Source organism: Dreissena polymorpha, chromosome 2 (assembly GCF_020536995.1).
Source record: "Dreissena polymorpha isolate Duluth1 chromosome 2, UMN_Dpol_1.0, whole genome shotgun sequence".
In the NCBI taxonomy this organism is placed as follows: domain Eukaryota; kingdom Metazoa; phylum Mollusca; class Bivalvia; order Myida; family Dreissenidae; genus Dreissena; species Dreissena polymorpha.
This window is the reverse complement of record NC_068356.1, coordinates 115872041-115898022: the sequence shown is the minus strand read 5'-3', so window position 1 is coordinate 115898022 and position 25982 is coordinate 115872041. Positions and strand designations below refer to the sequence as shown.

Here is a 25982-nt window from a genome sequence, read left to right as displayed (position 1 = left end):
TTGTGTTCGCTTTGTGGTGTTTATTGCGGTTTTTATTTAGACCATACTTTCAAATATTTAGTTTATTAATACCAATAATAAACAGATATGTATTTATTTAATCAATTTTATTATTAACCAGTTGAAAGATTTTCTAACTGCTGCTAACCACTTGCATCTCAACTGACTTCTCTGCTAACTTTCTAACACTCTCATTTTGGCGTGATGGTGACCCCATAGTGACTTCTGTAGATGCTGTACAGTCTTCTATATGCTAGAGTAGTGGGAGTAGCAGGGGCGGGCTCTGGGATATATAGCGGCACATTGATAGTCAGGCCTGGAGTGTTTAACCATGGGGCACAATCTAGAGTTTCTAACAGAGTTGTCTAACTTTGTTTAAAGGTACCCACTGGTCCCCTGCATTTTGAATTTATTTTTCATTAAAGATAAAAACAACCTTTTTTGGTGCAATTTTTTGTTCAGATTACTTTTTTTATTTACTTTTTTTTGTCTTTTGTTTTTTAGCTCACTGGAACACCACATGCTTATAGTGAGCTTTTTGTGATCAGCTAATGTCCGTAGGATTTCGTGTGATGTCAAAATTTGCCTTGTGAGCATTTGTTGCAAAATCTATATGAATCTTGGTTACAAAATTTGTCCTAATCATATTGTAGGGGGTTTGAAACTGGGATAGGTGGGGTAAAACTAGGTCACTAGGTCAAATTAAAGAATGGTTGTGACAAGTCTAAAGGCCGCAATTATAGTTCACTGTTCATTAAAAAAAATTCATAACATTTTTCCAAATGAAATCTCTGCTCAGTGGAAACTGGGTCTTGTGAGATCAGAAACTAGGTCATGAGGCCAGATATAAAAAAAAAGCTTGTGAACACTCCACATACCTTATTAAATTAACCCTTTACCAAATAGATACGTATTTTGACGTGTTTGTAGTCCCTTAGAAAGTTTAATTTAATTAAAGACCTTTCTTACAAGATTCAAGTTTTAAAGGCTTTATTTCCAACCCAATGAGCAGCAAACAGCATAAAACCTGAACAGACTGCGAGTTACTCACAGTCTGTTCTGGTTTTATGCTGTTTGCACAAAGCCATTTTCACTTTGCTTCAGAGTAAAAAAAGGGTTAATGCCCAATCTTGCTCTGGACATTAAACAATTGGCTTTTTCTGGGCTGAGTTTGAAATTAGTTTTTGTTTGCTTTAAAACATGGCATCCAGGTGTTTCAGCTGTTTTTATTACAAGTCTATTGTAAAACCTTGTGAGCTCTACATGCTCAGAACACTCAAGTTTCTGGGGATCTCAGGTGAGCGCCTGAGGGCCTTTGGCCATCTTGTTTTTTTAATTTTTGGTTTGTTTGCAAAGTTTGGTACTACAAAGGTCTTTTAGTTTGATATGTGGGTGTGTGCGGTTTATCTTTGTTTGATTCAGGAAAAGGGTTATGGTCCTGTGATGTTTTCAGCTAGATTTACAAAATATGTATGACTAGTTGTAATAAATTGTATAAATATGTTTGGCGTGTTTAGTAGCACAACTAAGTGTATATTCTTTTAGATGTTCTCAATAATTGTATTAAACTTTTGTGTAACATAATTGATAAATATGTTATTTTTTAATGAGTTCAGTAAACATTCGAGTTATTTATAGATGCGTTTACACTGGATTCTTGAAATTTTTGAACATTTTAATATTTTACTGATGCAGGGAAAAGGCAGGATATGTTAATGCAAGGTAACAAACCACTCTCTGCTCTGAAACATATAGCCACATACTGGATATTTGAAATAGCTACAATTTGTTATGTAGCCATTGAACTTTGGCCTCTGCCATGGCAGATCACACTTGTGATTGGTTGGTTTTGATCAATGGAGGCAAGTGATTGGGTTAGTTAGACAACCTCATGTTTTAATATTTAGCATATTTTGTATTATTGTACATAAAATAATATGCAATGTATTCTTAAATTGGTTGGTTGCATGCACTTGTGGAATGTTCAGTAGCCCCAAAACCATGCTCATGTTGTTGGCTTTTAACAGGTGTGTGAAACACCACTTGATGTGTGAACATAATTACATTACTTTACATAACACATCGTGTAAATGTATTCATATCTATTATCATTGTATGTCGTGTTTCTAAAATACCAGTTACCAAGAAATGACTCATTCCTACCCAGGTAAAGAACAGCAATGACCTTGGTTTCCATGTGCATGACTTTATTGTTGTCATGACAATGTAGGGCCTGGTTAGCATGTGCTCAGTCATTGTTGTCGCCCTTCTGTATAGCGCTACATTTAACACCTCCCTCCCTGTAGTAGCTAGCTTCGGCTTCTATCTGGTAGCAGAGATGTACGATATTTAATTCTCTGTCAAATTTTGTTATTAAATATTGCTTAATTTGTTCTTACTAGCACAATAAATATAATTAAATAATTTTTTATTGTGAGCCTGAAAAATGACTTTTATTTTAGTAGTACTATTATCAATTTACAGTTGATTATAGAATGTTCTAGCTTCACAGCAAATATTCAGTTCCTCTTTTGTCTGAGCTCAACATCACTTTTTTTTATCATTCTTTTGTCTCGCTTAATTCACCTGGCTGATTAACCTACTGCAGATAGTAAATATTCGGTCTTTCCTTTTCATTTTTGAATTAAGATTATTACTTATACTTTACTTATCTTCATTTATACTTGTACAACATGTTTTCTTTTTGTATCAATTTGTGTAAAGGATTCTATGTTACCCATTGAATGATAAGTAATAGTTAACAATTAGAGATCAGCAGAAAATTAGTATCAGTAAATGCTTGTTTGACAAGACAATATTTTATAGAATATTCATCCAATCGCCATAAAACATTGGTATACTGGTACTAAATAAAAATAACAAATAGCCTTTTGTAAGGGACCTTTTTTAATAACTGTAATTCAATGTATAGTTTGGGCAATATTCATGGCAAAAGTGTACAGAATGACTAAAAACTTACAATCATATTTTGTGTAATCTGGACTCTTATTATTTGACCGGACATTCTAACAGTATTTGATAAAACATTCATATTGCACACTAACTTTTCTAACTCCCTAACAAATTGAAACTAATACATGTTCACTAAACAGGATTTTTGTTATTTATATGTTTGAGTTTGATAACAAACAGTGGAAGTGTTGCAAGATAAAACCATGTTTTGTTGTAAGCTAAACCAGTGTATTGAATGTTGCTTTCATCTTGCAAACCTTCTAATAATAGCCAACCAATGAGAATCCTCGTTACATCTGTTGTCTGTTGTCTAACTCCCATGATGCTCCAGCAGCACTGGCCAGGGTTCAAAGGTTAACACATGTCTTTGTTTTGTGTCCAATCTCTCAGGAGAGCTCTCCCATGTGTACTCAGGTATTACTTAAAGAACAACATGAGCACGGAGCCCCTAGTGCCCGATGAGCTGATGAGTGAGCTCAAGAAAGAGGCCCAGATCAGCCTCACACAGCTCAACCCCCTCGAGGTGGCCTCACAACTCACCCTCGAGGATTTCAAGATCTTCAAGGAGATCCAGTTCACGGAGTACGTGGACGAGATCTTCCATATCAAGTCCAAGTATGGCGCTCCCAACCTCAAGAGGTTCTCTGATGTGAGTACTTGCACTTTTTTGCCGATGGTGGTTGTGATTTGATCATGATCTGAAACAGATTTTATTATTACTTAACCAGCCAAATATTAATTGATTGCTCCTTTCACTTAGTTTTCTTACTTTTTTACGCTCATTCTGTTTTACTCTTTATTTGCTGTCAAAAAAGTGCTGATAAAGCAGTTTCTGAATAGCAGATCATTTAGTTTGAAAGCTGGTGGAAGAGTCTATTAGAACTGAAGCATCATTTCCACTGTCATTTTTTTGTACATAACAAATGGAGATATGTTATGTTTTGCTTTATATGAAGTACATAATTCAACACTGTGCATAATAAACATATGGCAAACATCATGATCCTATTTGTATCAAATCTTCATGAATTTGTGTAAGGTTGTTCAGATTCAAATATCAGAACAGGTAATTCTGTATTTTTCTGCACTAGAAAAAGAGATATGTTTGAAACCTTGCAATCAATATATGTGGTACTTTGTTATGGTAACCATGGTGGCATTTCAGTTGTCCAATAAGGAAATGTTCTGGGTGGTGACAGAAATCTGCACCGAGACAAACATCAATAGAAGGGTGAAGATAATCAAGCATTTTATCAAAATTGCAAGTAAGTGTTACCTGATGATTAACATTTGTGCCACACAGTGTCGTCAATTAAGTTGTTATCCCCCTTTATAAAGAGTGAAGTATTTTACAGAAGCTTCATGTACACTCCAACACCGTTATTTCGAAGTCGTCGGGACCGTTAAAAAAACTTCGGATTAACGATAATTCGAAATAAACATTTGACAGAAGACTTTTTTGATTGATTCTTTAAAACTAAAACGTTGTGGAATTCGCATGGTTCGGTTACACGATACTATTAATAATTGTTTTATTTAAAAACGTTAAATAGTCAGAGAGCAATAGATTTCTACTTATAACAAACGGAGGAATAAAACGATTCTTTTTCTCCATTTTATCGTCCTCTAATTACAGAACATATAAAATATTAGAATAGCACAAATTATCAAATTTACACGCTACGCGCATACGACAAAGGTGTAATTATCGGCTGTTGACGGGCCACGCTCAGACGACAAAGGTGTGAAATTACGCTCAGTGTTTTGCAGTTTTGACTTCGGATTAAAGATTGATAATTAGGTACAAATTAAAGTGTTGGGACTTCGAATTAACGATTTCTTCGGTTTAACGAAGTTCCGATTAACAATGAAATTTTACATTAAACAAAGAAGAACCGAAATCGGGACCCGAAAAATACTTCGAAATAACGGTGACTTCGGATTATCGGTGTTCGAAATAACGGTGTTGGAGTGTATGTAGGTTGTACCAGCATGGTAATTTTAACTGAAAATAATGCAATGTAAGCTTTCTTCAGAAATTCAGGATAACCCACGATGGCACTTTTGTTCTGCAATATTTTAGAGGAAACATTACATCCATGAAGTCAGGATGACCTGAGATGTCGTCATATAAATAAGTGAACATCATTTCTGTATCAGTACCATGAGCTATATAACATATGAATGCAGTGGGCTATTTGTTAGGATGGAAGCTGACTTGTAACCGGTTGTCTTCCAGGACATTGCAAGGATGGAAAAAACTTCAACTCCATGTTTGCCATTGTGAGTGGCTTGAATCACTCGTCAGTGCAGCGGCTACACAACACCTGGGAGAAACTGGGTAATAAGCACCGCAAGTGGTATGAGGTAAGATCTGCATGACAAATATGCTAATCAGTGCAAAATGTACTAATTGTGAGCTTTTTAGATTGCCTTCTGTGTGTTATGCCTCGTTTGTTGTCAATCGAGAGTTGTCGGTAAATTTTTCATTCAAATGACATCCTCTGCTTGACCGCTGGGCAAAAGTTTACACAGGAATAAACTTTGTTTAATAATAAATGACACTCTCTGTCAAAGTTGTTGTATACGTGGATGTCACCAGAGCTAAATATAGATTTTAAAGTAAAGACTTAACAATCTTTAAAACCGCAAGGGGAAACTGTATAGATGACATTTTGTCTAATGATTTTGATGTTTAGACCTTCTGTTGAACTCAGTTATTTTTGGAACATTTTAAATGGGGAATGGCATCTATATGTACTTGAATTGTTGGGGACATCAAGGTTTTATGACAACAATGTGTTGAGCATTTTAGTCTGAATATTTAGTACAATACTAACAATATATGTAAATTGTACACTCTGTTACATTATTTTGTTGATAAACAATTTAAGTGTGAATAAGTGTTACTCAGTTTGTTTATTATAATGATACATTTCATAACATGATCAGCCAAATCAATGCCTTATTTCAGGACCTGATTGCATTGTTAGACCCCTCCAGAAATATGTCCAAGTACAGAAACCTGCTGTCCAGCCCGTTTGTTCAGCCACCAATGGTAAGTTGCCAGAGCATTTTGTAGAAGCTGCTTTCAGTCCATTCTGTTAACATTTCATATATGTACATATTGATTAGTTCAGTGTGTAAGAATTTGTTCTGTCTTAAAGTTTGAATGAGTGTTAAAATGAATAATGTTAAAATAGTATATCTATTATTGATTTCTTGTATCTTTATTGAACTCACCTTTGCCCAAAAAGTTTTCTAAAAAAGTTAAAAAGAGAAATGACAGCTACCAGTGTTTCTTTTTCCTTAACAGTGGCAACTTGACCAAGTAAAATAAGTATTAGAAGTAGTATTATGTGTAGCATGTATGCTCATCTGCAGTAGAATGTATGCTTATCCACATTACCATATGTGCAGCTCCCATTCTTCCCTGTGGTAAGCAAGGACCTGACGTTCATTGATCTCGGCAACGACTCCAAGGTGGAGGGCCTCGTGAACTTTGAGAAGCTGCGCATGGTTGCCAAGGAGATCAGGCACATCTGCAACATGTGCTCACCACAATACGTAAGTGCTTCAAGTGGAGTGCATTTCTTGTGAAAAATGTCTTCCTCTCTTTGGTTAATCATGGCTGTTTAACACATGGGAAATGTGGTTTTTATTTGTAATTAGGCGTGCTCTGTGAAAAGGTGGTTTAATGCATGTGTAAAGTTTCATCCCAGATTAGCCTGTGCAGTCAGCACAGGCTAATCAGGACCAACACTTTTTGCTTTTATGATATTTTTCTTTTAAAGAAAATTTCTTCTAAGATAAAATCCAGTTTAGGCAGAAAGTGTCGTCCGTGATTAGCCTTTGCAGACTGCACAGGCTAATCTGGGAGAACACTAAACGTACATGCATTAAACCCCCTTTTCACAAAGGGCTGCTCAATTAGTAAGAATCTCCTATATAAAATATAATATATTTGTTTGTTTGATAGCAAGTTGAATTTCTTATATCCATATGGGCCCAGGATAGCTCCAGGCATGCATGATTCACGCAGTCTCGTCAGGAGCTACCTTGTCTACTACTGAAACCATGAAACCCTGGGTGGCTCTTGACAAGATCTCACAAATGCCTGGCTGGTCTGGAGCTGCACTGGCTGCTTTTGACATAAGACCTATTTTTCAATGTAACTGCTAATATTCTTAATGTGCATTCATTTTATCATAGGATATTTCACAAGTTTTGTATTGATATACACTAAACATTATTACTTTACCTTTCAGGATGTCAATACAATGTATTTGAACACGCAAAGCATGGAAGAGAACTCCTTAATATTTGGGATGGCCACTATGAAGAGAAACAAAAACCGGCGTACATCAACTGTGCCCAACGCTCGCAAGATGTATGAGGAGGCTCAGATGAAGCGGCGGGTCAAGTCGTATCTTAGCAACATTCCCAACATCCGGGATGAGGAGAAGCTTGCAGAGATGTCCAATCAGTGTGAAGCTCCCGGTAAGAGCGTGGTCAATAAGGAGTGTGTGCTTCCAGAAGTTTATTTATTGGGAAGCGCTCTGAGAAAAGGGGGTTAATGCATGTGCATTAAGTGTCGTTCCAGATTAGCCTGTGTAGTCTGCATCAAAATATTCTTGACAATCCAGTTTAGATGGAAAGTGTCCTCCATGATCAGCGTGTGGACTGCACAGGCTAATCTGAGACAACACTTTATGCACATGGATTTAACCCCGTTTCCTGAGAGCGCAATTCTATTATATTGGTTTGCAAGTCCTTTTATTATTTGCTTTATAAGCCAAAGTTTTATATTTGAATACCACGCAGTTCACACCACTGTTTGGCGTAATTTTACAACATTATGCACTTATTTCATAAATATTCAAAGTTCTATAAATCTTAAAAAAAACTCCTTGAAGTGTTACTAATAAGGCCGTTGTAACTTGTGTTGTGTGTATAGCCCGGAAGCCGGACTCCTCTCCCAGTCTGAGTGCCAGCTCCAGCAGTGTGAACAGTGAGGAGAGAAAACCAGTCTACACTGGACCCAAGTTTGGTGAGTGAAAGGACTGTCTAGATCATCCTAATACCAAACTTTGAAACTGTCAACACACTGGCCAGTCCTGGTCATAGAAATGTTTTTGTCCTTTTGGTTTTTGCCGAAAATATTCTTTTTGTATCTGGTTAGTTTATAAAAGTTAACACAGAAATCAATAATAGATCGAGACCAAGGTTGATTGAACCTTTGTCAGGACAGTGTATGAAACATATCCACATCCTTGTTTATGTGTAGAAAATATTGACAGCATGCTTGTTCTAGTATTGAAGAATCTGTATTGGCAAATTATGTTATAAGCTTCAATTGTTTCAACAAACAATTCTCTATTTTCTATAAACATATATATATGCATGGTGTTTGACATCAACTAAAACTTCATTTGATTTTCTTGATTATAAATAGGATGCCTTATGTTCTATGTGTTTTTTTTACCAGCCTACTTTGAACAGCATGCCAATTTAATTGGATGACTACATACAATTCTTTACATTTAACACCATACTGTCTAATATGAGCTGATTGTGTTAAACTGGGTCTTATGCCTTATGCCATATTTGGCCAGCGTTTCTCCAGACCAGCCTGTGCTTTAATTTGTCAAGGGAGCTACCCTGTCCGCTAATGAGATCAAGAAACATCTGCTTTGAGACCACTATAACTTGCATGACAGTATAGAGGACATGTGCTGTTTGGTCTGGAGCTATTATGGCTGCATGTTGCATAAGACCCATTTCCATACAAAGAAAGAAAAGTTAACAAAAGAACATCTGCCAAGGCCTTTGTAAATGTCATTTTGACATTAATAATTATGAAAAAAAGGATAAACAATTTGATGTAAAGAAGTCTTGTGCAGGAAATATGTCATTTTCATCAATTTGATGCGTAATAAGAAGTCTTTCTTGCAGAAATGACTTACTCTTGTGTAAACTTAATTTTGTGTTCTCTTTTCCAAAAGCCACAGTTGTATGGGCTGAGTTATTTATTTACAAAATAAGTGTCCTTTTTACCAGAACAATCCAAAAATAATTCATTTGACAACTAAATGTAACAAATATGAAACACATGACATGTGGCCAAGAGATATGTTACACTACTAATTGCAGGGTATGGTGTTTCAGTATTATTTGTGTGGCCTTCTATGTATTTTCTGTTGCATGATGTTGGTTTGCGCATGCTAGAATGTGTTCTGTTTTTGTTTTCTGAACAGGTGCCGAAACCGTGGAACACACCCACAAACTCATGGCCCTAAGTGGGAAAGTGAAACCCCACGAATCTAAAATCCCCCATTCCCTAACTAGTCCGAACCTGTCCGGGGGTCGTAGGCAGCCCATGTCTCCGCGACACTCGCGCCCACCCGTCCACCTGACCACAGAGTCCTCGTCAGTTGTCAGCCTTAGCAATATAGCCAATAGAAAACCTAGTCGCACTGGTAAGCCTGCAGGTCTTGTCTGGATCACTGGGGGATTGCTAGGGCTAGGCACTTGTATCACGGGGCAGGGTGGCATGTTGATGACAATGTTGACTGGGTGTGTGACAGCTCTCATTGCAAGGGTTGAGCTGGAAACAGCTGTATGTGAAACAAAAATGTTGACTGATACTTTTGTTCACTGCTCAACCCTCAAATTGTAACACCTGCAAAGTTTATTATTTTTACATCCAGTTTTTTTTCCCCCATCATTTCTTTTCTTTATAAGTTTTTTGTAAGACTTTACTTGTAGCTCATTTGCTTTAGTTATTTTGTTTGAAGTAATATATGTCAAACATTTATAAACAATCAGTTTTAGAAGATTATACCTAAATCTATATCTGCTTGAGTTCTTTTCTTTAATTTACAGGCATGATAACCATTTGTTATGATTGTAAGCATTTATATTCCGTTCCTAGGCTTTCTTCATTTAAAAGCTATCATACTTAGTTCTGGATTATGTGTGATTCTCTGTGTGCAATATTCATATGTTTGGCTTCCTGTATTTCTTAACACAAGTGTATGCAATTGACAGACAATAATTTTGTTAGAACATTTCTTAACATGATAAAGTTATTTTTGTAGTCGTGAATGTGTGAACTTGACATACATGAATTTTTGTGGAACCTTTCTTAACATGACAACTTCAATTTTATAAAATCCTTTCTTACGTCCTTTTCCCCCATGTGTGACATTGCAGCCTCAGTGAACTCCACGGAATCTCACAGTCCCACGGCAAGCATCAAGAGTGGGGGTAGCACACATGGCCAGTACGAGTCTGACTCTGGTATTGCGGGCAGCACCCCAACATATGACAACCACAGCGTCTCTTCTGGCCCCTCCCACCCGTCTCCTGCTCTCTCAAGGCACTCCTCTACGTCATCAGGCAACCACCCATCATCCTCTAGCAACCACCCTCTAGCCCAGCAGAACTACAAACCCCACATGCATCCCCCACAGTCAGGTAGGTTAAGCAACACTACAGCTGTTTAAGGTGGTTACACTGATCTGCTCAGGTAGGTGAAGCAACACTGCAGCTGTTTAAGGTGGTTACACTGATCTGCTCAGATAGGTGAAGCAACACTGCTGCTGTTTAAGGTGGTTACACTGATCTGCTTAGGTAGGTGAAGCAACACTGCAGCTGTTTAAGGTGGTTACACTTATCTGCTCAGGTAGATGAAGCAACACTGCAGCTGTTTAAGATGGTTACACTGATCTGCTCAGGTAGGTGAAGCAACACTGCAGCTGTTTAAGATGGTAACACTGATCTTCTCAGGTAGGTGAAGCAACACTGCAGCTGTTTAAGATAGTTACACTGATCTGCTCAGGTTGGTGAAGCAACACTGCAGCTGTTTAAGGTGGTTACTGATCTGCTCAAATGAAAGAAGGTCAAAGTAAAATGGAGTGTTATGATGCTGATGACTATATTATCTTTCTAAGCATTGTGAGTTTGCTTCCTGAATGCTTACTTCTTATTAATATTTACTATACCTATTGTTTTAACAGAATTATTTTTGTATACTGATATCTTAGCCTGTCAGTGATGGATGCAAGAAAACTGTTTTCAACCTCTTGTTTTTTTTTAGCCAGCATGTTTACATTTTAACTTTCTCTAAGCTATGTTCTCACTGTTACAATCTGTGAACCAAAAAACAAAATAAATGTGTAGTGACATTTCATTAAGCTGATTTAATAGTTGGTCATAACTTTTGCAATATTGAAGATAGCAACTTGATATTTGGCATGTATGTGTATCTCATGAAGCTGCACATTTTGAGTAGTGAAAGGTCATGGTCATCCTTCAAGGTCAAAGGTCATTTTTTCTTAAATAGCTGCCATGTGGCTTTTATCGCGCAGTAGGGGGCATTGAGTTTCACAAACACAGCTCTTGTTTAAGACATGATATAAATGAGAAGTTAGTTTTTCTTGTTCACATTCTTACACTTTCCTGAGTTAACCCCATGTGCTTGAGGGTCCTGAACAAGTGTGTGCTCAATCAGCTTGACTTCATGTTATATGTGCTTCCAGGTATTAGCTATATGTTGATTTACGGGATTTTAAACTGGCAGATGTTTGTCTTGCAGCAGGTGTCTCTTCGTTGCCAGGGCAACCGCAGCAGCAGCAACGTCCTCCGTTACCTCCCTATCATGTTGTGATGCAAAATGTGCAAGGTACTTCTGGTGTGTGTTGGATGTGGCACTGTGTAGTCAACATACAGGCAGAAGCAGGCTGGCAAATCAGGGGCTACTGCACCATCATTTGCCCATAATTGATTTAGGGATTAGGATAAAATAGACAGAGAATACTAGTTTATAAAAAAATAACAAAATACAATATGTAATTTATGTATATTGTCTGTAATGACAATAGATATTTAAAGAAGAAGAATAATGATGATGATGATGATGATGATGATGATGATGATGATGATGATGATGCATTCAGCTCATTTGCCATTCTGCTCTGCCTGTCCATCGGAAGCTAACCCATCACTGTGTTGTTCAGCTAATCACTCATTGTCATTGTTTCCATGGTTTCACAGGACCCTCCCGTCAGCAGCCCTGCACCCCACCCACCCCCTCACCATGGTTACCAGGCTGCATGCCGTCTCATAGAACCCTGGTGTACCGTCACCTCATTTGTTTTATTCACAGGGAATGGGAATGTGACTGCACTGGGATCGTTTAAAGTGAAAATATGATGTGTATTACTTGCACTTGTAAACTATTCCTATTCAACACTTTTCATCAACATGATATAATCCAAGGTCCATACTCCATTCCTATGTTATTTAGGTTTATTGGCATGTTCATGTAAGAATTGCATAATCAGATGTTAATCATTTCTAAGACTTCACTTTCATGTAAAATTTGAAAAGTCCATTTTATTGTAATAAGGGCTGTGTAGCGGTTGAAATATTGAGTCAGTCACATTCCTACAACATCATTCACATGTATTATATTGTATATTGTAGGTAGCACTTACGCAGTTCTGTTAAACCATTCAGAATTGTCTCCCTTTACACTGTGGAGTGATTGTATATTTTATTTAGATATTAGAAATATTTATTGTCCCCTACCGGTGAAACTGGAGAGGACTTATGGTTTGCGCTATGTCTGTCTGTCAGTCAGTCAGTCTGTTACACTTTTCTGATCCTGTGATAACTTTAAAAGTTCTTCATATTTTTTTCCCTGAAACTTGAAACAGGGATAGATTGCAATATGGGGATTATGCACGTCATTTCATTTTTTTCCTACGTCAAGAATTCTGGTTGCTATGGCAACTAATAGACTAGAAATATTGCTGAAAATTGTGGAGTTTCACGGGTAGGGGACCATATTGCTTCGCAATAGTCTTGTTTCAAACTGGTCTGGTATAATAAGCAAATAATTGGTTCAATTCTGTTAAATCAAAACCTCATTTGCTCAAGACATTTCTGAATGGTTGGCATCATTAAATAATGTGTTTCATGTACTTTGTTTTATGTCAGTATTTGTCATTGCATGATCATTGTAACTAATGTTGAATATGCGTTCAAGAGAAAACGTTTTATTTGTATATATTGTGTACAATTTTTAGCTCACATGAGCACAACGTGCTCATGGTGAGCTTTTGTGATCGCCTTTTGTCCGTCATGCGTCATCTGTCGTCAACATTTTGCCTTGAGAACACTCTAGAGGCCACATTTATTGTCTGATCTTCATGAAATTTGGTTAGAACATTTGTCCCATTGATACCCGGACTGAGTTCAAAACTGGGTCATGCTGGGTCAAAAAACTAGGTCACTAGGTCAAAAAAAAGAAAAACCTTGTGAAAACTGTAGAAGTCACATTTGATGCCCAATCTTCATGTAACTTTGTCAAAATGTTTGTCTAAATGATATGTTGGTTGAGTTCAAAAATGGTTCCGGTCCATTGAAAAACATGGCCGCCAGGGGGGGCGGGGCATTATTCCTTATATGGCTAAAGAGAAACCTTGTGAACACTCTAGAAGTCACAATTTTTGCCCAATCATCATGAAACTTGATCAAAACATTGGTTTCATTGATATCTCGGACGAGTTCGCAAAATGGTCCAGATCGGTGAAAAAACATGGCCGCCAGGGGGCGGGGCAGTTTTCCTTATATTGCTATAGTAAAACCTTGTTAACACTCTAGAGGCCACATTTATTGTCCAATCTTCATGAAATTTTGTCAGAAGATTGGTCTGTATGATATCTTGGATGAGTTCAAAAATGGTAACCTTTGCTTGAAAAACATGGCTGCCAAGGGGCGGGGCATTTTTCCTTATATGGCTCTATATGGCTATAGTAAAACCTTGTGAACACTCTAGAAGCCACATTTATTGTCCAATCATCATGAAATTTAGTCAGAAGATTGGTCTAATTGATATCTTGGATGAGTTCGAAAATGGTTACGTTTGCTTGAAAAACATGGTTGCCAAGGGTCGGGGCATTTTTCCTTATATGGCTATATTAAAATCTTGTTAACACTCAAGAGGCCACATTTATTGTCCGATCTTCATGAAACTTGGTCAGAAGATTCATCCCAATAATATCTTGGACGAGTTCAAAAATGATGCCGGTTGGTTGAAAAACATGGCCACCAGGGGGCGGGGCATTTGTCCTTATATGGCTATCGTAAAACCTTGTTAACACTCTAGAGGCCACATTTATTTTCTGATCTTCATGAAACTTGGTCAGAAGATTTGTCCTTATGATATCTTGGATGAGTTCGAAAATGGTTTCGGTTGCTTAAAAAATATGGCCACCAGGGGGCGGGGCATTTTTCCTAATATGGGTATATATCATGCTTTAGTAAAACCTTGTTAACTCTGTAGAGGCCACATTTATTGTCCGATCATCATGAAACTTGGTCAGATGATTTGTCCCAATGATATCTTGGAGGAGTTCGAAAATGGTTCCGGTTGGTGGAAAAACATGGCCGCCAAGGGGTGTGGCATTTTTCCTTATATAGCTATAGTTAAACCTTGTTTACACTCTAGAAGCCATATTTATTGTACGATCATCATGAAACTTTGTCCGAAGTTTTGTCCCACTGATATTTTGGACAAGTTCGAAAATTGTTCCAGTTGCTTGAAAAACATGGCCACCAGTGGGCGGGGCATTTTTCCTGATATGGACTTATGAATCTTCATGAAACTTTGTCAGTATATTTGTTTAAATGATATCTTGGATGTGTATGAAAATGGTTCTGGTCTGTTGAAAAACGTGGCTGCCAGGGTGTTCACTAGTCATGAAAGTTGGTAAGAACATTTTGTTCTATTGACATCTTGGGCTGCACAGAACAGGTCAGTTCCTTTGAATCTCAGGTGAGCGACTTTGGGCCTTTAAGGCCCTCTTGTTTCAATTATGTTAGTTTTTGTTGTTAATGTTTTATGTGTTTTTTTCTTCTGAAAATGTATAACATTAACTAACTAGTGGTGATCATGACAAGAGCTGCAACATTTTCATTCTCTTTCATAACAATGCAAAATTCAATAAATTCAATTGAAAGTTTTTAACCACATGAGATATGTTACAGTTCTTAACCACTTTTCAATTTTGCATCCATATGACTTACAGTATATGGTTGGTGGGTTGACATTACTTTTTTAGCTCGACTATTATATATGAAATATATATAGTAGAGCTATCCTACTCACCCCGGCGTCGGCATCTGTGTCTGCGTGCAAATGTTTAAGTTTTCGTACTACCCCAAATATTTTCTTTGTTCCTTGACATATTGCTTTCATATTTGCATACTTGTTTACCAACATGACCCCAACCTATAAACAAGAGCAGACAACTCTATCAAGCATTTTGTCATAATTATGGCCCCTTTTCCACTTAGAATATGCAGCAAATGTTAAAGTTTTTCGTACTACCCCATTTATTTTCATTGTCCCTTGACATATTGCTTTTATAGTTTGCATACATGTTTACCAACATCACCCCAACCTATAAACAAGAGCAGACAACTCTATCAAACATTTTGTCATAATTATTGCCCCTTTTATACTTAGAATATGCATATTATTGATAAATCTATGTTAAAGTTTGAGTACTACCCCAAATATTTCCTATATCCTTTGACATACTGATTTTATAAGTTGCATACTTGTTTACCAACATGACCCCAACCTATAAACAAGAGCAGACCACTGTATCAAGCATTTTGACATAATTATGGCCCCTTTTACATTTAGATAATTGAACTTTTTGCTTAAATTGCCATAACTTATTATTACTTTGACAAAACAACACTTACCTGAATACCACAATGGATTCCACCCAAACAATACCCCCAGCCCCTACCAGAATCCCTCCCCCCAACAACCTCACCCCCCCCCCAAATTTTTTTTTAAACATCATCTAATAAATTACCACACCCCACATTATACCCCCCTCTCACCCCCCACCCCCCTACCAATTTTTTTTTTTAAACATCGTCTAATAAATTACCACACCCCACATTATACTCCCCTCTCACCCCCCTACCCCCCCCCCCCCCAAAAAAAAAATAAATATTTTTTTTCCTTTTTTTAGTTTTGAAAGATCGTCTAATAAATTATTGAATATGAACAATTTTCCCATGATGGCTTATATTATACTGTCAAGCACTCGAATAGTCGAGCGCGCTGTCCTATGACAGCTCTTGTTTCTTTCACTTTTGGTGATGTTCACAATATTTATATGCAGTTGGTCAACATAGATAGGACACAAAAGTCTTTTATTATTTGCATGTATGTCTCACACATACAGCATATATATAGTGCGCTAGTTGTACAGCGCTTTCCATATAATCAACACAAACATTCATTCTGCCATGAACTTATGAGGATCTGTGACCCCAAATTTTGTGTCAAGTACTATCTGTGTTAATCATCTGTGCATGTGCTAGTCTCACGTATGCTACTACTACATATTCTTCCACTACAGACTTATATTAACGACCTGTCACGTCGCTCGCCCTCAAACGTTATGATCATCCTTCTGTTTTCTCCCGTTTTTCACAGCTAACAGTCAGTTCATCCACACGACTTACACGTCCGTCCGTCGCCCCCCTGACTATCAGTCGGCCACGGCTCATGTGGCAAGACAGAGGGACAAACCGTGGCCTGGGGCCAACGGCAAGGTTTATATGGAGGATAGTTTTGGCCATTCCCATGGTAGGTCCTGGCCGATCAACTGATCGTTTTGTGGGAAATCATTGAGAGTGCTTTCTTGAGAAACAAGTGGTTTGGATTTGATACATGGTGCAAAAAAATGACATTGTATTGAATTATTGGCTGAAAGTTTCTATAATTTCCATAACTACACATTCTGGAATATTGCATTTTAGGTGTAAAATATTATGCTGGATAGTATAATCAGATCATAAAGAAGACGTGTTGTCATACAGGAAAATTGTATTGGTGTGATCCAATTGTTTATAAGGCCACGACTTTTTTTTTTATTGGTTTACAAAAATTATTTTGAAAATGGTCCATCGGGCGGTCGAAAAAAAAAAAAAAAAAAAAAAACATCATTGGAAAAATAAGTTAATACTAATAACATCAGAACAAAGACATCATATCTTTTATAACCTTAACACAGAGGCGAAAAATCAAATTATGCAATGAAAGACATCTATATCTTCAAATGAAATGAGTCACCTAAAAGCACCTTTTGTAACATCAGGCAATTTTAAACACTCCATTAAATGACATGCGTTCTTCTCCCATGAAAACGAAAAACTGCGCTTCATTTCCGTAATTCGATGCGCACCATTACGCAATGCGATGCCCGTTGCATAAATCTTATATAAGATAAACTACTCATACACAAAGTATGTGTTTGCTCTTATTCGACTTAAGACATCGTCCATGAAAAAAATAAAGGTAGATCGATCCCCGCGTCGTCGCGGTAATGTTTGTTAAAGTTGTTGTTGTCATGAAAACTCGTTGATTTACAACGCAAAACGTCTTATTTGAACTGACGCGAATTAATACAATCATATTTGTCAACTTGGCTTTTGCTTTATTTTGATAATTTAATCCAAAGTTTAATGTTAGCAAGTGTTTTTACTGGAATTGTAAACAAGGAGCCAGTTAAAGTCTTCCGAAAATGTGCAGTCTGTGTGAATTGACAGTTTGACGTCATCACAGGAAAGCCGCTTGCTGTCTGAAGCAATAAAGCGACAAATTTCGCGCCTACAAAATTGGCTTCCTTTGTGCCAACATGCCGAACCAATCGTGCGTTTGTTTCTCAATTGCAATCCTCCAATTTAATAATAGCACGTGCATAGCTCCGCCTTCGAATCTTTTGCAGAGAACGGAGGCGGAGTTTAACGGTTAATTGAGCTAGTATTTTTACGCACTTGAGTTCCGATTTGCCGAAATTACTCGGCCCTAAGCATTAAAACGACAAATACATTTATCAATGATTTTCCGAGATGTACCGATTTGTTCCGATTTCCAAACTTTCTGTACAGTTCCTATAAACTATGGCGGACGTGTTAACAAAATTCCTAAACACATATATCGTAAATAATGGCAGTGTTTTATTGTATTATTTATACTAATTATCAAATTGCAAGGTAATACTTTTTTATCTACTATAATATCGGGTTTGTTTAATATAATAAACATGTTAAACAATATAGTTGCGTCACAGACTCGGAAATAAATTTTGATGCGGTCGACATTTTACTGACGCTGATTTTCCTATTGTCTGTAATTAAATAAATTTTGGGAAGTGCCCATAAAAGGACTGGTACATACTGTTTCACATTGAAAAATATCCCGATCTCTGCAATATATGTGAACCAATCGTTGATTGTACTTACTTGATTTTATTCGCAACCGTACTCAAACCGGATCGTTTTTTTCTCGTTTCGCTCGTTTTTCAGTGCGGTCGGGAATAAAATATATAAAAAAAAAGACGATTTTCCGATTTTATTTTTTTTCCCATTTTCCAAAAATTAGGGTCGGCGGTTTTGTAAACCAAGAAATATAAAAGTCGTGGCCTAAAGGCAATTAAAGTTGCACATATGTACAAGCTTTCATAGCTTACTCTTCTATGGAATATGTATGCATGTTACGAGCTGAACTATGTGTAATACCATGTATCACATGCATTGCAGTAAATGATCACACACTGTAAAGTAAGTCGTGTCTTGCCAGTTGATTTCTCACTCCTTGTGACCTGTGCCCTGACAATAAACCTGTGTCTAATAATCGTTCTTGTTAGATTCCTAGTTGTGAATGTCTTAGAGTTCGGAATGCTAGACTGTTTTCTTGTTTCAAACATTTAAACCTTGTTTTTAGTTTTTAACATTTTTATTCACTAATCATCTTGCATTTAAATTAGCATTTTTAATCAATAATGGCTCATGGTATTTTGGTATTCTTTTACAAGTTATTAACAGCTTTTGATTGGAGGTTGGTGATGTGCACTGTTTGCGCATTTATTTATACATAACTGTGCATTATGAAATTGTATGCTTATATAATTTTGTAATTCTTAAATATATAATAAGATTAAATTTTGCTAGAATTTATTCCACCATTGTGTATTACATTCTAGTTGAATTCCTTTTCAGATTTGGAAGATGATGAGGATGAGGTAGTGTCTGCAGTGTGAGGGGTGTCAGTGAGACAACTCTAGCTTATCTGTGATAGCTGTCTGACAGCAGGGATGTGGTTAGCTCCCCTGACGAAATCCTTAGAATATAAAGGATTTCATAGGCCTTGAATGTCAGTGTTGAATGAGGTATAGGTTTATTGGTCAGTTTATATGAGTCTATCTGGGGCAAAGAATGAAATGAGAAGTGTGAGTAAACTAGGGGACTTAACATTGACAGGGTTAAGGAACAATGAGGGTGTAATGGCTCCCAACGGGTGGAAACAGAGATCTGAGTAGTGGTAAACTGTGTCAGTTAGGAACAGTGCAGTGGAACACATGAGGTAACATTCCAGTGTTTCTGTTAAAAGAACTGTCTTAATATTACAAGGTAGAATGGAGGAAAACATTGTCTTCTATATTCAGTGCAATACATGTTTTATTGGGTGTAGTTGGATGGCTGAGGGTGGCTGATCAACACGTGAATAGTGTTTGCTAATTAAAGTTGGTATTGTGCATGTGGCCTCTTTGATTGTTGGTGCATATTTAAGTTAATAGTACATTTTTGTTCAGAAATTATTTGTAACCAGTTTGTTAAAATGTGTCTATGTATATCAGAAATATATTCTTGATTTAAATAATCATAATATAATTATCTGCAGTTATGTAATTGATATTTATTTAAACAGAAGTGTGTTTCTAAAGTTGTTGAAATGGATAAAGTTCTGCAGCACACTATGGTGTTCAAAACATACTGTGTATGTTTTTCATAACTTTTTGTTGAGAGATCATGCAGTTTTTACTTCAATCAAATAGCTTCAGATATGGCTTAAAACAGAGATTTGTAATAATGTATACTTACAACAGATTTGGCAGAATTATGGCTGGATATCGTTAGAATTTCTGACTTGTCCAGTTCATTTTCAGTATTAAATATTCCAATACACCCACAGTAGTAGTGAGATAAGTGAACACTTTCAGAAATCAGCCCAGACTATTGTATTATTTCAGTATTTTGGTTGGTTAAGATATGCCCAGTACAATATGTTTTTAATTGTTTTGAAGCAAGCATTTTAACTGGTATGTATTACTGTTAATATTGCAGCAAGTTTTTAAACCATGTTTGTTATACTGTGTTCATTTTAAACTGTATACATTTTAATACAGTCCACTTGTGTATTTTCTAGAAACTGTTTTATTACATTTTATTTTGTACATATTATATCAAGAAATTACCATTTGTATCAATAAACCATTATATCCATCATAACTAATAAATATAAGAAATATGAAGGCTGAATTTGGTGTTTGTTATCTTCTTAAGCAACCTAAAAAGTTTAATGAAGATAATAAAATGATGTTTGAATAAAAAAACTGGAATGCGCCCAAGCGTTGCATAGTATCATGTGATAAAAACATTATTCATGGCAATGTATGTTTAGGTGCTTTATAATTCATTTTCATTAGGTCACCAGATTGCATTCAAATTATTTCTCCGTGGTATACCTGGCTGTATTTCAGCAATACCGGGGTCAAGTGTGTAATGCAATTATGTCATTTTGTTCTACCCAAACCACTGGCCAAGGTTCTAGATTCAAAGTTTCAAGTCTCACTTATTAAACTTATCTGTATTCAACACTTACCAAGTGTTCTTTGTAATAAACACTTTGTGGAGGACTAAAGTTTCACCAAGTTTCCACCTAAATTGATGTAAAAGAGATACATCATTGTGTCACAGTATTTTGGACCTGTTGACCTTAATCATCACCCAACATGATTCACATATCTGTTATTCATTTATTGAGGGTGATATTTATAACAGATCAGAAAAAGAAACTCAACTGTTGACATTTCATCACATACAACTGAATTGACTTTATATTTGTCGATAGTGAAGATTACATTGAAGGCATTAGTCAGTGATCTGTAATGTATAGTTGGTAGGCTGAAGTAAGCTACATGCGCTAGTACAAGGCTTGCGATGTTAATTTTAATTAATAGTTGTTTTTTAGATTTATATCTGTTAAAAGCAATATATGCTTGGTCTATTTTTTCATTAAATACATTCCAAGAAACTATTTTACATCAATTGTAAAAACTATACTAATTAAAAACATCTGTGTAACACAGTATCACAAATACATAAGGCTAATTCTTGTGCATAACACTATTCCACATGGTATCTGTCACTTCTGCTATTTTGATATTTGAAAATCCAGTCATGCTGCACAAATATTATGAGTTGCGTTCTTGTATTTGAATTTGATTTGGACTTTGAGACATATGGTTCTTGTGCGTTACCATGCTTGTCACTTTTTTCCAAGTTGTCTAAAATGTATTCATGCTGGAAACCGCTCCGGTCTATTATGAACACCCTGCAGAGCAGCCCATTTGCCTATCAGGGCATTCAAGTAATATGCCAGTTATTCAAACAGGCTATTACAAATTACTTTACTGGTTAAGAAAAACACAAATAACACCGCAGACACAATTATCAATAGTTGTATTTATATCTAACATAATAGTTAATGTATTTATGCATGAATATATTTGCATACCTTTCAATAAATGACATAACATTGCTGAAACAAACGTGGAATATTATTAAATGCTTCAAAAACATCAACAGTTTGAATATCTATTTAAAAGCTGGACTATTAACACAGTATGTTGAAATGATGACAACGCAAATACACATGTTACACTGGAAAGAAGCTATCCATTTTATGGTAGGAAGATTGTACATGCCTGTTTGTTTTCCCTCATACATGTAAATAAAATAAATCAACTCCATATAATAGTTAAAAATATTTAAATTTTAAATCATGGATTTCACTTCATAATTGCTTTGAAAGCCCCAGTTCACAAATATGTTGAACAAGTTTGAAATTGAAAAGTTGCTATGAACACTAGGAATGTTTATTTCAATGAAAACAATTTTTTATTCGAATAAGTTCACAGTTAAATTAAATTTAAAATCTCCCTGTTCAAAAATGCATGTAACAAATGGAATTTATGCAGGGAGCAGTACATGTACAAGATTTACTCCCAAGGGATCAACAGCTATGGCATACAAAGTATACACAATGATGAAACTACCAACACGTTATTAAACTTATTTCATGAAATGTTTTTTGCTTTTGGTTGAAAAGATGTTAATAAGCAAAGATTTATACAAACTTTTATTGTTGGTGAAAATGTATGGACTTCTGCTTGTAAAATGCCATGCTGTTCACTGGCCGATGGAAGCAAATACAAACAAAGTGAAAGGTCAGTTTCATCAGCAAGAGATCATTCTTATCATCACTAAAAGGTCTTCTATTTGAGGCAAGTGACCAAGCAACAAAACTAGCAAGTAGATTCAACATGTAAAATACAAGCTATTTAATTAATACAATTTGCACTGACCAATACTGTAAACATGCACTGAAACAAGAGATGTTTGTAAAACATAATGTTTCCACCAACTTGAAGCAAAGTGACCTTGACCTTAGATTTGAAAATCATCAGTGGCCATCCTTTGTGAAGACTAACCAGAATACTATTTTGTATGATCATCAGAATCCTCTAGATATTATGTGCAAACAGATTTTATGGTACAAGACCCTGTGATCTTTACATTTGACCTGATGACAAATCTTTATAGACTTTCTTAATCTTTATGTGAACTTGATCTTTGACCTAGTTACTTAAAAACAAAATGTGTATTATTTTCGGCCCATTACCAATTAGCATTATGGCAGGTCAAAGCTTCCTAAAATAAATGCAAAAAATTGTCCTCTAACCACCCCTTGACCTTTGACCTAGTGACCTCAAAATAAAAAGGTGTCTTCCCTTTGTCACAAGTAACCACTATATCAATTTGCATGACTTAGGTAAAAACATTCTTTGGGTATGCTTTGGAAACAAAATAACTATGACAACTTACCGTGGCCCTGAACTTTTACCAGTTGAACTCGAAATTGTTAGGCTTCTCTCTTTCTTACCTGGTAACCATCATACAAATTTGCAAGGTTGTAGATCATAACATTCGTAAGATATTGTGCAGAAACCCACCTATCTACAGCCAACCTTCCTATCGGTCAATGAACATGAGCAAAGCAATATGCCCCCACTTCTTCAAAGAAGGTAAAAAAAGACTTTACAATAAATGATTGTTAATTAAAAAACGAAAACAACATAGTATATATTTTTTACACCAATAAAACTACATGTAAACTCATGCCTTGATCTACATATTGAAAACATAATTTAAAGACATGCTATTTATACTACACAAACATTTCATGAAAGAATAGCACAAAATACAATATAAAATTATTCTATCCTAGAATAATTATGATGGTGATGTATATAGTATTCTATCCTATCATGATTATGATGGTGATGTATATGTGATTCTGTCCTAGAATGATTATGATGGTGATGTATATAGTATTCTATTAAGAATGATTATGATGGTTATGTATATTGTATTTTTATGCCTCCCCTACCCCCTCTCCCCACCCCCTCCCACAGTTTAGAAGGGAAGTGTTATCCCTGATTAGCCTGTACCAACTCCACAGGTTATTCTGGGACGACACTTAAAGCACAGGCATTAAGCCTCATTTTCAAAGAAACGCAGCTTATGTAAACTTAAGTGTGTTAGACTTTATATATGAAATAATTAATGCATGAAATAAAAATTATAGTCTTTGTTCAATCTTAGCATGAGTGTACAAATGAAATTTAAGGTAATGAAATATAAAGTCATTGTTCAGACCTGCCATATGAAATTGTTTACCTCTATGAACGAATTAATAATATGAACATGAAAGTAACATGGTTTTGTGAGCTGTAGCATACAAGTACAAATGTAACATACATACCAGTTATTTCATGAACCAATAATGCTATGGGTTTATCACAGTCATCAAGACATAAAATAATCATGGCAATGCAACCACAATAAAAATACTCAAAAGAGGCCCTTGCAGACGTATGCCCTGTCTTTCAAAGCCAGTGACAGTTTATGTCATTTCAAACACATTGACATCTATAGGTTGAAATTACAGCTTTACAGAAATGGTTCACCTTACACTGCATTCATTCCTTAGTCTGAAGCTTAAATTCCTTAGTCACAATGCACAAGATATCTAAGCAGCTTATGTAATAAAGTTGAATGTAACATACGATACTTAAAATGCTGAAAGTATAAGAACCTGTTTAGAAGCTTTGCATTGGTTGAAGAATGGCCACAATGATTGTTTCTAAGTGTCTGTTTACTAAACCAGATGCAGGTCAGCTTCAGATTCTAACAGCAACAATTTAAGGATAGTGTCATGCCTTGATTTAAATCACACTGAGGCCCGACTTCATGAAATCTTTGGGTATTTTGAACTGCATAGTGCAAGTCACTGACTCCACATGCTGAACACCCAAATGTAATTACTTCTTGTCATACATAACACTGTCATTCCCTGACTTAAAACCTGTTGTAACTTTGATTTTTATCCATTTTAAAAGAAGTCACTTAACAATGCAATTCACTTTAAACAGCAAAAGGGCCCAGTCACTTAACACTTCAATACACTGACTTCAACAGTGTCATGATAACTTAACACTCCTATGCACTGGCTTAAAAAAACAACTGATGTTACATTTTACACTGCAATTTACTGACTTTAAAAGTGCTCTTGTAATTTAACACATCAAAAGTGTCCTTGTCACTTAATACTTAAATGCACTGACTTCAAAAGTGTTTTTGTTACTTAATACTGCAATGAACTTGCTTCAAAAGTGTCATGGTCACTTTAAACTGAAATGCACTGACCGTAAAGTGTTCTTGTCACTTTACACTGCAGTGCACATGCTTCAAAAGTGTCCTTGTCACTTTGCACTGCAATGCACTGGCTTCAAAAGTGTCTTCGTCACTTTACACTGAAATGCACTGACTTTAAAAGTGTCCTTGTCACTAAACTACAATGCACTGGCCTAAAAAGAGTTGTTGTCACTTAACACTGCAATGCACTTGCTTCAAAAGTGTCCTAGTCACTTTACACTGCACTGCACAACTTCAAAAGTGGCCTTGTCATGTACACAGCAAGAGAGTCACTTTACCGGTACACTTCAATGCACTAAGTTTTCATCACCACCTCCGAGGCACGGGCGGCGGGCTCTCCTTCCTGGCTGGAGGTCTAGAGTTCTGTACCAGCTGGTTGACCGTAGGGTTGCGTGGAGGGGGCTTGGGCAATGTGGCAGTCTTACCAGGCTGCTGCTTGATGGCCAGATATTGCTGTCCCCAAGACTGACGCTTTGTCTTGAATAGAACAAAGATTCATAAGTAAAGCTGTTTGCTACAGACACAAATGTGAAAATGTAAAATGGTATGTAGTGAACACAAAATAAAATATTGTGAACCAGTAATTGCAAATGGCAGCTTTCAATAATTTATTTTACTTAATTTACATTGATCTTACAATAAAGCTATGTAACTGGAGTTTATATTTCCTGTCAACTTTCCAAAGTGTTGAGTCTCTCAGAAAATTTAACCAGTAAAGATTCATTTTTGATACTTAAAAAGCATGAAAATTGTATATAAACATAGAATTAATAAAACTCTAGAAATATTATCAGGAGATATTTCTTTTAAACATCTGCTGGTCTTTTATTTCTGGAAGTGACCACTAGCCTACACAATATAGGACATACATAAAACTCAATATCACATATAAACAGTTTCCCTAACCATTTTCAAACACAGCTCATATATAATCAGAACAATTGCTTTCAAATTGGGTAAAATATAAATCACAAACACATAGATCACTGGCAGCCATGTGTTTTATCAAACTGTAACCATTTTCAAACTCAACTGATATAACATAAGAATAAATTATTGGTCAGTGAAAG

The 25982-nt window shown here is 36.1% G+C and overlaps 2 protein-coding genes across 21 annotated transcripts in view; one reads left to right on the top strand and one right to left on the bottom strand.

The window, feature by feature from the left end:
• The window catches only part of LOC127868617 (rap guanine nucleotide exchange factor 6-like), a 123365-nt gene extending 102974 nt beyond the window's left edge, over positions 1–20391 (top strand). For 6 of the 16 annotated variants that reach the window (XM_052410509.1, XM_052410504.1, XM_052410517.1 and 3 more), the window contains 13 exons: positions 1696–1722; positions 3388–3622; positions 4139–4238; positions 5213–5340; positions 5948–6031; positions 6394–6540; positions 7242–7473; positions 7931–8023; positions 9231–9452; positions 10189–10452; positions 11573–11659; positions 16505–16657; positions 19072–20391. In XM_052410509.1, coding sequence (XP_052266469.1) covers positions 1696–1722; positions 3388–3622; positions 4139–4238; positions 5213–5340; positions 5948–6031; positions 6394–6540; positions 7242–7473; positions 7931–8023; positions 9231–9452; positions 10189–10452; positions 11573–11659; positions 16505–16657; positions 19072–19112 — 1813 coding nt within the window. In that variant the 3' untranslated portion in view covers positions 19113–20391. Of the gene's footprint in view, positions 1–1695; positions 1723–3363; positions 3623–4138; positions 4239–5212; positions 5341–5947; positions 6032–6393; positions 6541–7241; positions 7474–7930; positions 8024–9230; positions 9453–10188; positions 10453–11572; positions 11660–16504; positions 16658–18612; positions 18634–19071 lie in introns of all 16 variants that reach the window. The other 10 variants (XM_052410519.1, XM_052410508.1, XM_052410507.1 and 7 more) reach the window with 9 other exon arrangements.
• A 3211-nt stretch (positions 20392–23602) lies between these two features.
• The window catches only part of LOC127868621 (phosphoinositide 3-kinase adapter protein 1-like), a 74069-nt gene continuing 71689 nt past the window's right edge, over positions 23603–25982 (bottom strand). For all 5 annotated transcript variants that reach the window (XM_052410521.1, XM_052410525.1, XM_052410524.1 and 2 more), the window contains one exon: positions 23603–25389. In XM_052410521.1, the coding sequence (XP_052266481.1) occupies positions 25219–25389 (171 nt within the window). In that variant the 3' untranslated portion in view covers positions 23603–25218. The remainder of the gene's footprint in view (positions 25390–25982) is intronic.